Consider the following 18,972-nt stretch of genomic DNA (forward strand, 5'->3'; position numbering starts at 1 on the left):
TGAAATGAATTAAACAGCAGCGACTTCTGTGGAAAGAAGAGGAGATGGCCATTTATAATGCACAGAACAGAAGAACACCAGATTGCATGCTTATATATGAACACACACACACACACACACACACACACACACACACACACACACACACACACACACACACACACACACACACACGCGCGCACACACACACACACACACACACACACACACACACACAGATTCTGCCTATGAAAAAAGTAGACAACTCATCATGGATTGGAACAGAGCCACAAACACATTTTTTGTCCGCCCAAGTAGCAGTGCTTCGCCTTCTGAGAATATAGATCCCAGTATGTATGTATACAGTTAGAAGATGGCTGTGTCTCATGTGACCTTGTTATTTGTACACGCTGTGACTATACAAATCACAACACTTAAATAGGAAAATGTTGGCGTTATTTTGTCACTTATTGGGAGCAGTATGCTAGCTGGAGCCATTTACCTCCAGTCTTTGTGCTAAGCTAGGCTAGCGGTGGGTGCGTCAGACAGAGTTACGGCAAGCACGGAGATGAGAAGGGTGTGTATGGACTTATCTAACTCTGGGGGATACGTTGAATAAGCTGTGTGTTCCTTTAACGGTAAGAACAATAAAAAATAGTTTATTAGAATATTGTGGTGTTTGTTCAGCATGATGATTAAAAACTGAGTCTCCATGTGAGGAGCACTGTTTATGTGTCATGCAGAGTTTCTGTCCATGTAAAGACTTCTAAATAAGTCACTTATGAGCTTTTTTTTCCTGTTAGGATGCTGCCTTAGAAGGCTTCTGCTGGTGTAGCTCGCTGGTTTTTGGAGCAGATCCACAGGCACCTTTTTTTGTGTGTGCATGACCTAAATAAGAAGTTGCATGCCGGGAGCTCGTGTGAAAGGACTTCCCGCTCCTGCTGTTGAACAGGGACTATAGGACACACCTGTAGACGTGATTCACACACACACATAACTCACCCACAGACACACATCTCCGAACTGAACCTCCGAGCAGATTTCCTCTGAAAGCCATTAGTGGCTCTGATATGCTTTCACCCTTCATGTGACATCCATCGTTTTCCTGCCACGGGGATGTCGTCCAGACCCCTGATAAGTGCGTGAACTACTCGCAATACATTAGTCGGATAATAACAGAGCTGTCAGCGAGTGTGTGTGTGTGTGCATGTGGCTGTCAGCGATAATATTTGAGTGACTGTGAATCACAGTGTTGAAGTGTCGTCTCTCCGGCTCGCAAATAAAGCCGTGACAAGACTTGATCCTGGTCTAAAATGACAATGACACAACATCTGTATTCATTACTTCAGACTGTTTTATGTCCACTAGTACATCCTTAGTAGTACTAAGTGAACATTTGAAACCGTAGTATGCTGTTGTCGTCAAATTACTTTTGAATGCATGGATGCAAACACTAAATTTGCATATAACAAAGCACACCACACAGAATACTGTATCCCACAATGCAATGCGCTAAACCTAACCTTTTGTGTGATCAATTATTTTTTTTAAAAGCTAAAAAACCTTCAAACTTCCAGCTTTTAAACCCACTTTCTAGGCAGGCTTTCTCAAGCCAACATCAAATTACAAACTTTTTTATATCTATTATTTTGCTAAGAAACTAAGCTGTTTTCCCCTTCCTTCCATGTTTGAGTATTGTGTCATGTGCAGCATCATATACATACGGTGTCTCAATCCGTCTACTCATACCATGCCATAAAAGTATGTACTCTTTTTGTGAAGAAAAAGAAGAGTATGCAGGTTTTGGGAGATTGAAATTGCACTGTCTCATAGTTACATGCATTCTGTCACTGTAAACCGGCCTGTCAAATCTTGTTATAAAATCGTTCTATGCATTGTCCTCATTTGTGCGCGCGCACATTTGTGTGTGTTTCTGTGCATGTGTGTTTGTGTGTGAGTGTGTGTGTGTGTGCGTGTGTGAGATTTAGATGGGGTGTGTTCTGATAATCATGCTCAGAGGAGTCTGACACACCAGGGACTCGTTGCTCTGGAGCTTTTCCTGACACTGTTGCCTTGGAGACGGTGCCGTGTCTGCCATATGTTAAGAGCTGGGGGTCCTGAGAGAATCATCCACAGGTGACCTTCAGTCACGGCCAAACACACACACACACACACACACACACACACACACACACACACACACACACACACACACACACACACACACACACACACACACACACACACACACACAGATTCACGGCGACAGCTACATCTACAGCTTCACACGCGAATCAATCACCATTTTTAAGCAGCTTTGGATAAAAAGCAGAACTTTCTTTTATTAGCATCAGAACCTGTCACATAGACAGCACTATCTATGGCACGATACACACACACACACACACACTTCGGGGAGTGCAAGAAGAGTGCATGTTTGATCCATTTTCCACGGACTTAAAAAGGAGTATAAAGCCTCGATATCAGCTTAGAAAGCACCTCCAACGTCAATAGATTCTGGCGTCTCTTCAAAGGAGCTCAACTCCTTCAAATAGATTTCTCTGTCATGCGGGACATATCCGAAAAAACTATTTTATTTTCCAGGTGTTCTAATCCGTCCACCGCAACTGTCAAATGTACACTAAATATTGTTGCTCCTGGGAAACTGCTTTTTTTTTGCTTACTGAGCAGCATTTTTGAAACCTAGTGAGCGGTGTTGCTGTCTTCTCGGTATACAGGCAGCTGCCTTATAAGGCAACATCCTAACTGAATCCATCCAGCTCAGAAGTGGTGTAGCAACTCTGTAAATGATCAGGCACATCTCAGTTTTAGACAGATATTGTTCATTATAATTGTGCATTTTTAATAGTTTTCTAGCAATAATTTTCAGTATTTTTTTCCACCTTTTGCATCGAAATTTTTTATTTTTGGTATTCAGGGATATATAGTTATTTTAAGTAAGGTTGTAATGCATGTTGTACTTGCATATGCATATATACACCCTTAAATGAATAATAAATTATATGCATAATATATATATAATATGCATGTAATGAATATATTAATTTACGCAAAATATTTATTTATTGTAATGTTTTTTATTTTAATGCATGATATAATTGCATGTATATATGCATGCACCCCTAAATGATATGCATGAATGCATTACAAAGAAAACATATATATATATATTTGTCTTTTTTTGTAATAAATGCATGCATATGATTTGTGACTTTTTAACTCATAATGTCACTATTTCATATTTTAAATGTTGCGTCACAAATACCTTTTGCTTTTTTTAGACTGAGGCACAAATCTGCCTCCATAGAAATTGCAGAGACATTCATTTTTCAGGCATAAAAATGCAGCCTAGTTGAGCAGCTCACTAGTTTTTCGAATCAGAGCAAACGAAGCCCTATAAGGCTGTGTTCACACACTGCGATAAGAAGACGTCACGCAGCACGCTGTCATACGGAAGTAAACACGGATGACATTAAAGTAAGCGATTGTGCATTTATTTATAGTGTGAACTGCCGCAGAACCCAGCTAATTTATCCACAGGCAAAATTACAAACAAAGACGAGGATGCAAAAAGTGTTTTTAAACATTTATGATGTTTTTCTGGTATATATAGAGCTGTCACTGTAACACTTACAAGTTCTGACACATAATTGTCCTTTCCACGGACTATCTTTCACAACCGTGTTAATAACTTCTGGTATGTAAAATCTTTGAAGTGACAGAATTGTGACGGATGTCGATCAACAGTGACGTAAAGGAATTAATTTATTTGCATTGCAAAACATCTGACTTGTATCAGATTTAGGACCACATATTGAAGTGGCCCAAACCATAATCGAAAAGATCAGATTCCACGTGGTTTGTGCCGTTCACACTGTCATGAGAAAAACAGTCAGAAAAAAAAAAAAAATCCAATTTGGGCCACATTTTCCTGCAGTCTGAACGTATAGCCTATAAGTGTACACATGAAAGTATAGCTAGGCTTTAGGCTGCTTGCTTGGCTAATGAAGTCACGGGGTGTAAAGCGAGGTTAGTGTGCATGTGAAACCCCACACAGATCTCTGCCAGCTGCGTTCACTGCCAGAACCCCACATTACACTTCTGAAGCCTGCGGTGGATGACAAGATCATTAGATACTGCTTACAAGTGTACCGCACGCGCAGTAGACCAACAAAGACCCTATTATAGTGCGTTTGGAGGTTGTTTTCATTGTCTGATCCCATAATGCTTCGGTCCTGATCATTTCTGCTGGCTTTGCAGTGATTATAGCCCTCCAGACGAGTTAAAGCCTCATTAGGACGCTAAAACAAAGCAAGAGTAGAAGCGAGAGACAGGCCCCTTTGAGACGCTATCCAGAGGGGACAGGCTGTCCCGCGCTGATGTCTTTTCACATTCGGCAGAGCTGGCTTCTGCCTTCAGCGATACTTTGACTGGAGATTTTTCAGTTCTGTGCTGATCTCTTGCAAATCACAGGCTCGCCGTGAATAAGGCGGGTGAGATACGAGAACTAGCATAATTGAGTAATATCGAGTTATGCGAGTGTGTATGTTTGTGGTTGAGTGACGGCACACAGGGTCTGTTATGATGTGTGCTTTCTGAATAATTGTGTGGACATTAAGGTGATGTGTTGACAGACGGGACGGGAGTGCTGTTGTGTGGGCTGAACGCAGCTGCTATAAGGTCTGACTCACTCATTTGACGGCTTTTATTGACATTAAATATTACACGCCGATGACCGGCCAAGATACTGGAAGAGTGTTTTGCTTTGTTGTGCCTCACATTATCGTGACAACGGTGGTGGAGAGAAACTCACTAAAAGTGCAATGCTATTTATGTCACGTTGAACGCTGCTGTACCACAGACGAGCAATAAATCTGAGACAATACTGTAAATAAATGTGCCTTCCCAAAAACTTTTATGAGGCTCTCCGTCATATGAAGCTTTTGGGGAATGCTTTTTAATAAACTCATTCTTGTGAATCGGTTCATTTGGATGGCCTGTCCCTTTGGGTGGTTCATGAATCAATTCGAAACGATTATTACCCCATGGCATTTTTTTTGTAATAATATAGAAAATAAATAATTTTTTATAATAATTTTGTGAAAAAAATCACTAATTGTTTTTGTCAAATTAATACTGTTCTGATTCCAAATCAATGAGATATAATAAATAAATAAATAAATAAAAATAAATAAATACATTTATATGTATACACATATATATATGTGTGTGTGTGTGTGTGTGTGTGTGTGTGTGTGTGTGTGTGTGTGTGTGTATACACATATTTAATTTATTTTTATATAAACAATTATATATATATATATATAGGACTTGAAAAAGAGATTCTGAATCTCAATGCGATTATTTCCTGGTAAAATAAAGGTAAAAAAAAAAAAAGATATATATATATATATATATATATATATATATATATATATATATATATACACTTTTTATATATAATATATATATAAAAATATTATGTTATTTTTATATGTAAAAAATAAACAAACCTATAACATCATACATATATAAAAATGATAAATATGGAATATTTCAATGATTTTAAATATTAAAGAAAATCTTTGATTTATATAATTTATGAGTTATATAAGTTACAAGTTATATTATATCCCAAATCGCTACAGTTTCCCCAACACTGCTTGGCAAAGCTTTCACATTGCTTTTATAAAAAAATATGTGACTCCTTCCCTTCAGTGTGTCCTTGAAAACACAGCATTTTTAAGACAGAACAAATAAAAACAAGAACAACTGGACATTGAATAACGGTATAAAGACCGAGAGCTCACAGCTCACCAATAGTTGCTAATGGATGTCAGCGCCATTCAAGCTAAACAAGAGCTGACCTCGTAAATATAGTGGCGTTGTTTGAAACTGCACTCACTTCTCCGTCTCTCTCTCTCTTTCTCTTCCCAGTTCATTGCATTCGCCTCATTGTTCTTCATCCTGGTTTCCATCACAACCTTCTGCCTGGAGACCCACGAGGCCTTCAACACGATCATCAACAAGACGGACGTGTCTCGCAACGACAGTCTGCAGTACGAGATCGAGACGGATCCGGCGCTCACCTACGTGGAGGGAGTTTGCGTTCTCTGGTTCACCTTCGAGTTCCTGGTGCGCGTGACGTTCAGTCCGGATAAGCTCGAGTTCGTCAAGAGCGTCCTCAACATCATAGACTTCGTGGCCATTTTGCCGTTTTACTTGGAGGTCGGATTGAGCGGACTTTCCTCCAAAGCGGCCAAAGATGTTTTGGGCTTCTTGCGGGTGGTGCGTTTCGTGCGGATCTTGCGGATCTTCAAGTTGACGCGGCACTTCGTGGGCCTTCGCGTATTGGGACACACTCTCCGCGCGAGCACAAACGAGTTCCTGCTCCTCATCATCTTCCTGGCGTTGGGCGTGCTCATCTTCGCCACTATGATCTACTACGCCGAGCGGATCGGAGCCAGTCCGAACGACCCCACGGCCAGCCACCACACGATGTTCAAGAACATCCCCATTGGCTTTTGGTGGGCTGTGGTCACTATGACCACTTTGGGTTATGGAGACATGTACCCTCAGACGTGGTCTGGCATGGTTGTGGGCGCGCTGTGTGCCCTCGCCGGGGTGCTTACGATAGCCATGCCGGTGCCCGTCATCGTCAATAACTTTGGCATGTACTACTCGCTAGCCATGGCCAAGCAGAAGCTCCCCAAGAAGAGAAAGAAACACATCCCTCAGGTTGTGCAGACTGGCTCGCCGTCCTACTGCAAAACGGATCTGAGTACAGCATGCAACAGCACGCAGGGAGAGCTGAGCCTCGGCCAGGGCAGAGGACTGGAGCGCCACCGCTCAGGTGAGAGCCCGTTCAACACATGCCGTCATTTAAAGTCCTCAGGAAGTTTTTTGTCTTTTAGCATGAATATGTTAGTCGTACTGTTATCTATAAGCTTGTGTGCTCCAAAACAATGACGAAATTCTTACATTTAGTAAGTATTCAAATCTTAGTCTCTCACTTATGCTGATATGGATCAATGATTTTGATGACATCCCTCTGCACTTTAGCTTATAGGGCTGTGCGATATAGCTAAAAAAAGATCACAATAATGTTTAATATAGTTCGGTATCGATGATTATTGAAATTTTGTATAACCTTTTATATAAAAAAAAAAAAGTTTTTTACATGTTTTTTTAAGTACACCAAAAAAATATTTTCATGATTTGTTATCACAACTTTTTATCTTTTGTCAAATCAACTTCGATAACTAATGTGTGAAGATAACATACTATTTTGAGTTTCTGTTTATAAAACTATTCTTCTTCATTGTATTAACTCAAATTTTTTTAATTACAACGAACTCAAAATTTTAAGGTAACAAGGTAACTTAGCTTTTTTAAGTTAAACCAACATTTTTTTTTTACAGTGTAGAAAAGTTTGGTTACACATTATTTTAAGGTGTCGTTGTTAGTGTAATTATATATTTAAGTACTGAGTAATATTAATGAACTACAGTACATGTACTTACTATAGGGTTAGGATTGGGTTGAGGGTTAGTTGCATGTAATTATGCATAATTTACTGTTATTACGATAAGTACATGTAACATATGTAACAAGGACACTGTAAAATAAAGTGTTACCAAAAGTTTAAATTTAAATCAGTTTTTTATTTATTTATCCACATGCCCTGTGTGTTTTTCCATAGTCTCTGGTCACGTTCATATGTAAATTGCACAAGCTTATTTTGTCCATTAGATTGAAAGATCTGAAAAAGCATTTACCCTCCCCTCGAAGAAAACAGGACAGAAGAAAGTGGACAAAAGAAATGGATTAAAACATCAGGTGTAAACGGGAATGTCTCCCTCGTCTATAGTGATCCGATCGATCAAAACGCATCTTAATACCAGATGTAAACAAGGCCATAATAACAAAATGACATGAAAGCTCAATGAAATCATTGTTTTTAAACTGAAAACAAGTGGGAAGGAGGGTTTGAACGACATGAGGAAGTTTTAATTTTTGCTGAACCATACCTTAAAGTAAGACTCAGTAACTGAGCGTTGTGCCATCTATTCCACTGAGTCAGGTGTGTGTGTGTTTCTCCTGAGGTTAAAGCTGATGGCGTTTGAGATACAGTATTCCTTGCAGAGCCGAGCATAAGAGAGCGTGCAGATCTATCCTGTTGCCACGGAGATGCATTCAGGAGCCTGAAGATGGGCTGGATTTCACTGCCATATTTCAGTCTGAATGTAGAGACAAAACTGCAGTTTGATGCTGGTCAGATTTTAGGATGCTGTGCATGGTGCTCATTTACATGTGATGTGCTTTTGCTGTTCGATGGTTTTCACGGGATTTAACAGTGGGAAAAGTCGAGCCTTGAATTAGCTGTCCAACTGTTTTTGAGCAAATAACACACATGTAGTAGAAACGCATCTGATCTGGGTCAGGTGAACCCCAAATTGTTTTGTTTTTTTACAGGGTTTCCAGTATTTAGAGACTATACATTACTCACCTGTTTTCAAGTTGGGGAAAAAAGTAATCATTGTGTTTTCCTGATCAGATTTGTTATTATTTACTAAAAATAAAATTGGGTTTGTGTTAATTGAAATGAAAAGTAAATAAAATAATAAAATAAAACGAAATAATATAAAATAAATAAAATAAATATTAAATAAATAAAACTAAAACTAAATATTAGATGACAAATTAAAGCCAAAAAAATGCTGCTTTGAGAACTAGCTAAAAATAAAATTGACAATAAAACATGTACAATAAAAATGACAAAAGCGCATAACGGAATTACTAGTACTTAAACTGAAATTAAGATGAAAACTGAAAAATATAAAGCTAATTCAATTTATAGATGGGAGGAAAAGTTATATTTCAATGCTTTTGCGTTCTCTTGCAAAAGTTTTGCGTTCCCCAAGAATCTTTGCGTTTGTTCACAAAACTTTTGAGTTCTTCATGAGCGAAAACAACGTTTTTTCGAGGAATAGCATTGAAATATATTTTTTATTTCATATTTTTCCACACCATCATGTCCCTTTAGGGGCTCCGTAGTTCATGATCGATTGAGAAGTGCAAAAATGCACATGTTAAATGCGTATTTTATTTATGGTAAATGGACTGATATGAACCGATGGATATTACATATTAGTTAGTCAATGATGCATCATACAAATGACCAAAAAGTCTGGAAAGTTAATGACAATGAACCTTGTTGTGAGAGATAATACATTTAAAAAGATCTTATACAAGTTATTTTCCAAATGCATGGACTTCTGCTGATTTATCACGACTAAATTATATTTTGTCTCCTCTCTCACAGATGTCTGTCTGCATTGGTACATTTTCATTAAGACATTATTTTGGATCTTTTTTTTAGCCGTTTTTCTTTAACAATATAGCCAATTTCAGGTTTTATTCCTTATTCCCACACTGTAGTTAAACCCTGACCCACACACAGCTTCTCATGACTCATTCGTTCAACCCAATTTCGGTCCTATTTTGGTCTTGTGATTGACCTCTCACCTCTGTCTCTAGCTGGTACGTGTCCCAAATAAGCAGATGTTGTTTTTCACTGCTCGTGCTCTTCATTTCCCACCAGTGTTGTCTGCGGACTGCAGCGCAGGAAGTGACATCACCATGTCTCCAGAGGAGCGGATACCCATGCGTCACTCCAGCATGCGTGAACAGGACCGTCACACTGAAGGCACGTGCTTCCTATTGGCCGCCAGCGACTACACCTGCACAGCAGATACAGCTATTCGGAAAAAAGGTATATTCTGCTCGTCCAATCAAAGCCTTCCATTCTTCACATTAGCATATATGTCCAAACAAAAGCCCATCACATTTCCTAAACTCTAAACCCATTTCATCCCTTATATCTGTCAATCCATTGTCATAAACATTGATTCATGGATGGAAATGAAGAACTTTAACTGTTCAGAAGGTTTATATTGCTCAATATGAGTGTTTTCTTTGCTCTCCCTTTTTAAAGAGGTCCTATGATGCTTTTTTACACGTTCAACTCTCTTTAGTGTGTAAATGTTGCTGTTTAAGCCTGAAAAATTGAGTTATTCTCTATTCTGTAGTGTTTCTGAACTCCCTGAAACATTGTAACCTTAAGGTTTTCGTCCAGACACAAACACGTCACAATATTTCTCATTTAAATAATTTATGCGCAGAATAAAGGGGCGGGGCTTGAGCTAGTTAGTAGTGTGTTGAAAAACTCTTGGTTATGGTAAGGGGCGGGACATTTCCCAAACACACTCGAAGCGCTTGACCAATCACAACACACTGATCCAGCCGACCAATCAGAGCACAGTGTGCTGTTCAGAAGGAGGGGCTTCATAGAGACAGGAACTAAGCAGAGCGTTACTGACAGACTGGGAAGACATTCAAGCACGAAAACCTGTTATAGCAGAGCCCAAAAGGTCATAATAGGTCCTCTTTAAAAGTCTATTTATTTTGCTGTCCTATGCATAATTGTTTGGCTGGCTATTTTTTTTTTTTAGTTTGCATTGCTTTTGCATGAATACTTAACTATGTTGAGTTGGCACCCAAGACCACACGGCTGTACTGTTTGACAGACACAAATGCTAGGCTAATAACCCTGCTGGGAGGTTACATGTGGGCCAGCTCAAGGGCAAGGCGCCCGGGGGGGCCGGGTTTGTAAGGTCACACTCTGTCCCAGCCTGGCGTCGCCTCAACACTACCAGTGCTAAAGGGCAGTAGAAGGTTATCACCAGCTAAACAGACTTATTGATCCTGTTTACATGCACATTCCTACACCAGTTATACTTAATAAGCCGACAGTACATGTGCTCAAACATGTTAACCCGTTTTTCTTTATCGGAGTAAAGTTTAAAAACGGCATTAGCATAAACCGATCCACACAACTAGATTTTCGCCACTCAACCACGATTTCTCCCGGCATGTAAACGCATTAAACCTGCGTTCTGTCGGCTTAGTGAAGTGTGTGATGTGTGACAGGAAAGCAACCTTACTGCGAATTTACTGCGAATCTGCATCCAGACAGAGCGAGCGTATCGCTGTAGGGGAGGAGGAGATATATTGCAAACTCTGACTCTTTCTTGACCCCAGAAACTGTAAAAATGTGTTCTCATCTCGTGCGGAAGTGCCTCAGTCAAAATACAGCATCTGTCACTGCATGAGAGGATAATATACGAGTCTGTAAGTTTCCCGCTGACATTCTTCGGTTTTTAATGCTTTATTTAACATCACAACAAACAAAACATGTGAAATACTCAGTCAGATTACATTTTGTCGGTTTACTTGCGTTGCCGGGTTATTGGTTTGCATGTAAACCGGGACAACAGGTTATTTCAATAAGCGGATATTTGTGAGTTATCAGCATATTGGTTTGCATGTAAACAGGCTCATTGTTGCTTTATGGCTGTGCATGACAAGTCACTCTACAAGCTATAGTAATATATTACAGGGCCAATATATATATATTATTGTTTTATTTTATTGTATTGAATATTTTATCTTGGACAAGATCAGGACAAGAGGTCAGAATAACTGTCTTCCATTTATTATTTACTATTACAATCAGATATACATGATACTGTACGTACTCACCAATATCATTTACTTGCATTGATCCTCGTTTCATGATGTGTAAACAACTTTCTAGAATTACGTATATGGTCAGGACTGTTACTGTACACTGTAAACTACTGAACTGCTGATCATTGATGAAATGAATGGCAGAAATAAGACGCATTCTGTATATTTGCTTTGTGAGCTTTTTGGCAACTTTTGTACAGTTTTAGTTGCCATTTCCATCCAGACTGGCTTTGAATTTTTTTTGTGTGTGTTGAATTTCATCATCATCCTCATCTTCCTCCTCCTCCTCATCATCATCATTATCACCAAAACACATAAATTGTGTTTATCATAGTAATTTGTTTAGGAAATTATAATGCCCTGTTTATGTATTGATAATTTAGCAATTCGGTTTCTCACAATTACTGAGCACATGATTGCACACAAAACATGTTCAGTGATCAAAATGAAAAAACGAACACGAGCCGAAAGCTCGTTCTAGACATTTCAGTGTTTTAAAAAATTGCATCATTCTGATGGCTGGACACAGTAAATGTGATGTGGACTTGTTTGTGTGCGCACATCTCACACCCGAGACACTTTTGTATTTGTTTTGTGTGTCTTTTGTGCTCTTAATGTTGCGTTCTCTCACATCTGAAGGCTTTGAGAAATCCCGAAGCTTAAACAACATAGCCGGCACTCTCCGTCTCTCTCCAGTGACCTCGCCCTGTCCGATTCACCGCTCCCGTTCCCCTGTCCTGTCCATCTCCTGAGGCCACGCCTACTCACACGTGCACTGCAGAGACTCCGCCCACTAGACATTATACTCTCCCTCTGTGAATATAAGGAGTATTATGTATAGAACTGTATGAGTGATATGAGAAAGTAATATATATATATATTTTAGGGTCAATCTCACAAAATCATAATAGAAAAAAATATTTTAAATTTTTTTTTGCATTGTGACATTTCAGTTAAACACATTTCCACCTCAAATCATCAATGCCTTAAAAAATTAGTCTTAGTGATTATTCTGACTAGATTATCATTCTTGTATAATAGTATAATTTTTTTTTAAATTAACATAAATTAGTAAGTTATTAAATTACATACAGTTCTACCATGATGCATAATTATTTCACAATTTACATTTTTGATATATATTGTTTAGTAATGAGAGTAATGAGTAATGCAACAGTAATGAGAATTATTACAGGGTTTTTATCAAATACTACGATGATGCATAATTACATCATAATTTAAAAATAAAAAATGTAAATATGTATATTGTATTACAGTCATGAGAATATTTTTTCCCCCATAAAATACTACAATAATGCATAATTACTTCACATTTTAAAATATAAATATGTATATTTTATTACAGTAATTAGAATGATCTTTTTTTCATAAATGACTACCATGATGCATAATTACTTTACAATTTTAAGTGTATATATATATAATAATAACATAATATATATGACAATTCATCTGTTTTTTGGATAAACTTTTAATGAAAAAATAAGTTGTCCTGAAAATGTCACAAAGGAAAAAAATCTTAAACTGGCTTAATATGCTTTCGTGAGCTTCACGCATTTGATTTGATCTTCTTGCATTAACTTGCAAGACATGAATTGAGGGAGAGAGCAGGTAACGGACTTCAGAAGTATTTGACACTGATGTTTCCAAAAGCAAGAGCAGAATGAGATATAATTAGAAAAGCACGACCTCACTGTGTCTGTCTGTTTGGATTTAATTGTCTGTTTGTCTGTATAAATGTTCATGTTTGGAGCTGCCAGTTAGTTGTTGGTGTGTTCATGGACCGCTCTGTCTGGAGACGTGTGTGTGTGTGTGTGTGTGTGTTGTTGATCTGATTGAAGCAGTGGAGAGTCTCATGCATGACCTCTGTCTCCACCATCTCTTGGCACGTACTGAACCGGCTTCATTACACTGGTTGTACACACAGATAACTGCTCAGAGCTTGTGTTCACGGGGTTCAGCCGAACAGAGGGGAACGTTCTGTCTTAAAAGCGAGGGAACGGCCCAGACGAGACTCACAGGTAACAAACGCTCTCGTGCTGCTGTGTGATGAGGATGATGTCACTGGGGAGAGAGAATGACTCTAATTGGCCGAACTTGTTCAAATCGCTGTCAGATGTTGTTCTTACAATTCAAAGAAAGCATTCAAAGTCAACATGAAATGCTGTTATTGATTGGATGGTGAAAAGTGGGCGTTACCTATCACTCTAAAAAATGCTGGGTTGTTTCAACCCAATTTTGGGTCAAATATGGACAAACCCAGCCATTGGGTAAAATTTTTTAATTACATTTTAATCCCAACGTTTGGGTTTGTCCATATTTGACCCAAAATTGGGTTGAAACAACCCAGCATTTTATAGAGTGCGGGTTGAACAAGTAAAACATTTCACAGACGGAGCAAATACACTTCCCGTCAAAAGTTTGGGGTCAGTATGATTCATAATGTTTTTGAAAGAAGTCTCTTGTGCGCACTGATGCTGCATTTATTTGATCAAAAATACAGGAACAATTGTGACATATTATTATGATGTAAAATAACTTTTTTCTATGTGAATATATTGTAAGATGTAATTTATTCCTGTGATCAAAGCTGAATTTTCAGCATCATTACTCCAGTCTCCAGTGTCACATGATCCTTCGGAAATCACATGATGATTTGCTGCTATATGAACCATTATTAATTCATTGATAATAATTGAACAAATCTGCATATCGACATGATTTCTGAAGGATCATGTGACACTGAAGACTGGAGTAATGATGCTGAAAACTCAGCTTTGAATAAATTACACTTTAAAATATATTCACATAGAAAACAGCTATTTCAGATTGTAATAATATTTCAACATTTTTACTGTATTTTTGATTAAATAAATGCAGCCTTGGTGAGCATAAGAGACTTCTTTCAAAAACATTTAATAAATCTTCCTGACCCCAAACTTTTGAACGGTAGTGTATGTTTCTTCTGGTGTGTTGCACAGGAACATGTTTCTGATTCCATGTTGACTTTAGTTTGCTCTCTTGATGTAAACTGTAAATGCATCAATGAGTCAATAATGTATTTGTATTCATGCTTGCAGACACATTCGTAGTCATAAGTAATTGAAAACATGGTCTGATCTAAAATATTTCATCATTCATTATTAACTACAGACAAACTCACGTCACCGAGTCATTCATCTGCATCCTCTATACTCTGTGTGATACATATGTATTTTTAGCCAATGCTAATTATGCTGGATTTTAATCGAGAGATAATTCCGAGATTTATCCCGAGCATCATGTGAGTGAATAGAAGGGAAGGTTGCTAAGCAACTGGCATAGGGAGATTTTCTGTCACGCATCCTCAGCATAAACTTCATTTGCCACTTTGTGTCACACCCTGCACAGTGTGTGTTGTGTTCAGCACTGTAAGTGTACACCTCGAATGCCGTGTGCTCACTCTGCACGTCCTGAATGTCTGACTGTAAATCACTGAAAAGCTGGAATATTTATATATGATCATAATATGATCATAAATGATGAATTATTGTGTTATGATGTTAGGGTGAATCTCACAAAGAAATATCAGGTCACATTTAATTTCCAAAATCAAAAGAAATTATATTTTGCATAAAGTACTTATTTTTGCATTGCACAGTTTGTGATTGTATATAATTTATTTTATTTAAGCTAATTGCCAAGTTAACGTTTCTCATTTTCATTTAGTTTAAGTTTTTTTTTACATTTGATTTGATTTCTGTTCAAGTTTGTTATATTTCAATTAACAGTTTTAGTTTATGAATTCAGTACAAAAGAATACTGTATACAGTGTATATACTATATATCAAAATACAGTATCATAATGCAAATAAAACTTTATAATTTCCCTTTTTATTCATGCAAAATACAATTTATTATTTTTTATTCAGGGTGAAATTTGACCCAGATGTTTTTTGACATTATTTATGAGATTCACTTGTTCAAAGATGCAATATATTTTGTCTACGAATGTTTTTTTTGTTGTTTTTTTAAGAATAAATTGCTCACATTGAAGCGCATTACTGATGCAGCGGGTGTTGTTGCGTCCGCAGCTACTGTATCACCTCTGGCTGACGTACAGTTTATATCGGCCAGAGACGGGGAAGGCGGGGCCAGCAGAGACTCAGATGGATTTGATGAATTGGATTGGACAGTCTGGAATAGAATAAGCCTGTGATTGGACGGTTCTGAAAGCGGACGCTCTGTGAACGGACATCTTGATCGATCGGACTCCTCGTGACCGCTGGAAATTCCCGTTTATTCTGTGTGGAAACAGACTAAAGCCCGCTGGCACACACACACATAAAAAAACAAAAGTCCTGTTTTCCTGCTTAAAACAAGTCGGCTCTCCATTTAAATGTCGCATCTGTATAAAGGACACACATCCACCCGTGGCTTCCCTTCTGTGTCCGGTAGCAAATCCAACACCCCCTCGAACCCCTTTCCAAGGCCTCTGTCGTTGCAATAAGTGTATTAAGATGTGTAGAGGCACAAGTGTTTAAAAATGAAGTATTGGTGTATCGACTATACTAAACTACAGAGTAGAGAGAGAGTAAACATGATGCGTTTAATAAATGTGACCTCCAGTCATTAATGCTTTTATCTGCTCTAGTATGGTGGATTCATTGTTGTCTCTGTGTGTGTGTGTGTGAGAGCGAGATAGATGTTCATCTCAAATGGGACACTTAAAGACCTCATGAAAGCAGTTTTCTTTCTTTCTTTTTTAAAATAACCAATATAGGTTACATGCCATTGGTCAATGATGCCCAGTTAAGTTGCATATCAAGCTAAAATGTTTTATTTTTTAATGTATACATCTTCTAAAAGTTGATTTTGTCAGCTTTTAGGAGTGCACTAGTGCATATATGAAGCCACAAAACTCTCTATTTGAATGTCATGGGGTCTTTGAATGTGTGTGTGTGTGTGTGTGTTGATTTATCGCAGTTCTCTTTCCCATCCCCGTTTCCTGGAAAATTTTCCCAGTGCAACAATCAGATGTGATGTGCAATAATGATGTGAAACAAAGCTGCACCGATTCACACTGTGATTTGAGTTCAGTCCGTGACAGAGCCTCTGGAAACACACGCGCGGCAGCTCTGCGCCGTGAACACACTCGCTCTAATTAGATCCTTTCGTTTCTTTCAGCCATGGAGAGATTAGAGCTGTCACATCAGCATGTGTGTGTGTGTGTGTGTGTGAGAGAGAGAGAGAGTGTGTGAATGTCATGAAATCTGTCAAGAACATGTCCAGGTCACATTTCACTTATTATATACAAGACGAAATGGTCATTTTTATTTATAAATTAAAAGCAGTGCTAATTACAACATGAATTATATATAGCCTATAGTGAAAAATAAATACGCATTCAAAAGTTTGGGGTCGATGAGAAGTCTCTGCTCAGCCGGGCTGCATTTATTTGATTAAAAGTAAAAATTGTGACTATTATTGCAATATAAAATAACCATTTTCTACTTAAATATATTCCTGTGATCGAATATGCTGATTTGGTGCTCAAGAAACATTTCTGGTTATTATCAGTGTTGAAACAGCTTCATATTTTTGTGGAAACCGTGATACTTCTTTCTTTAGGATGATTTGAGGAATAGAAAATTTAAAAAATAACATAATTTATTTTAAATAGTGATTGTTTGTAACATTATAAATGTCACTTTTGATCAATTTAATGCATCCTTGCTGAATAAAAAAAATATTGAAAATAAATTAGTGAAAATAAATAATTGTCACTAAAAAACGAACAATACAAGAAATCTTTTTGTTCATAAAAATTAGCATTAATTTATTTCTTTGGACTCTGGGTTTAAAATGTGAACCAGACATGTTCTTGATGATGTGTGCGTGTGTGTGTGTGTGTGTGTGTGTGTGTGTGTGTGTGTGTGTGTGTTTCCACCACCCACAGAACTTAAGAGGATAGTATTCTTCATGTTAATATTATCTGCTGCTTTATGAAGTCAGGGCACCGTTTCAAATAAATGACGAAATGTAAAGGTATATATTTTTGAACTTAGATCTTGTATTTTTGTGTCTCTTTTGAGTCTCATTGTCCCGCGGTGTATCTGTGTGTCCACTCTGTGCAGACTGTGAACCTGGAGTGTTTTCATGTTTCAGTGATTCGACTTTTGAACATGTATTGTGGAGTCTTTTGTCAGCCTTTTGTAGTGCATGCAAAAACCCATGGTCAAAATGTAAAGACTACGTCTGAAGAATATGTATAGTTCAATGCCATGTGAGACAGTCGGATAAACATATGAACATTGTTAAAAAACAAACAAACAGCTTTCTTTTCTTTCTGTTTAAACCATGCATCACCCGGACTATAAGAGGACAATGCTCAGATGCATTTATCCAAAGAGGAACGGAAGCAGTTTATCAGAGCCAGCAATATTTGTAATATAGAGGTGCTCTTTCATAGTTCAGAGTTTTCTGTCACTTTTTCATCAGATGTTTCTCCTGAAATTCACGAGGAGAAATAAAAACAGACACAATCGAGATGACTTTTGATATTCAGTAAAGATGAGGCCTTCTGAACCTCTCGAGGAGAGATGTGTGAGGAACATCATCTGAGCAAAAGTCTACATTTTTGCATCCCAGCTAACTAAAAAAATCCGTTCTAAAAAAGTTTAGCTAACATTCCCATTCAAATGTTTATTTCTGAATGTTCTCCGATGTGAGCGTTAAGGAAACATTCCATTTGATCATTCTTTGAACATTACGGAATTGTTACTTTTGAATGTTCTCTGAACATTCCGATTTAAGTATAGCAACATTCCATGACAAGCATTCTATTCACGTTACTGGAGAACCTTGGCAGAGTGTTCTGAGAACGTTCCCTGTTCGCTGGGATTTATCGTCACTGCTGCCTAGGTGACCGAAATAGACCTAGATTTGTTTTCTTTTCTTTTCACGTACACATTCAGAAGATCAGACGAGATCAGACACTCATCTCTCCCGTCAGCCTTGATGTAGGTCTCAATATGTAGGTCTTCTTCTGTCCCGTCACTACGGACACCGTTGCCATGGTGGGGAAACAAAACAGCAGGAGGGTGAGTTTGTGTTTTTTAGGCCGCGGGCCTCCCGTGAGCAACTGTATCCATAACGACCAGGGAGTTTCCGTATCCATAACAACTCCATCTCTGCACAAACCCGCTTCTGAGAAGACTGAACCGAAGAGCATGAATATTGCATCACAGTCTCTCTGCTCTTCTCCGTATGAACCACTGTGTGATCTACAGCTCCACCACACACACACACACACACACACACACACACACACACACACACACACACACACACACACACACACACACGCACACACACACA

The 18,972-nt window shown here is 38.1% G+C and overlaps 1 protein-coding gene across 4 annotated transcripts in view; it reads left to right on the top strand.

Moving 5' to 3' along the window:
• The window catches only part of kcnc2 (potassium voltage-gated channel, Shaw-related subfamily, member 2), a 51,996-nt gene extending 33,979 nt beyond the window's left edge, over positions 1 to 18,017 (top strand). Inside the window, exons 2-5 of one of the 4 annotated variants that reach the window (XM_079622106.1) lie at positions 5,938 to 6,853; positions 9,605 to 9,775; positions 13,541 to 13,634; positions 15,687 to 18,017. In XM_079622106.1, coding sequence (XP_079478232.1) covers positions 5,938 to 6,853; positions 9,605 to 9,775; positions 13,541 to 13,602 — 1,149 coding nt within the window. In that variant the 3' untranslated portion in view covers positions 13,603 to 13,634; positions 15,687 to 18,017. Of the gene's footprint in view, positions 1 to 5,937; positions 6,854 to 9,604; positions 9,776 to 12,231; positions 12,601 to 13,540; positions 13,635 to 15,628 lie in introns of those variants that run through there. The other 3 variants (XM_079622107.1, XM_079622104.1, XM_079622105.1) reach the window with 3 other exon arrangements.
• Positions 18,018 to 18,972: the final 955 nt, after the last annotated feature.

Source organism: Phoxinus phoxinus, assembly GCF_949152265.1.
Source record: "Phoxinus phoxinus genome assembly, chromosome: 9".
NCBI lineage: Eukaryota > Metazoa > Chordata > Actinopteri > Cypriniformes > Leuciscidae > Phoxinus > Phoxinus phoxinus.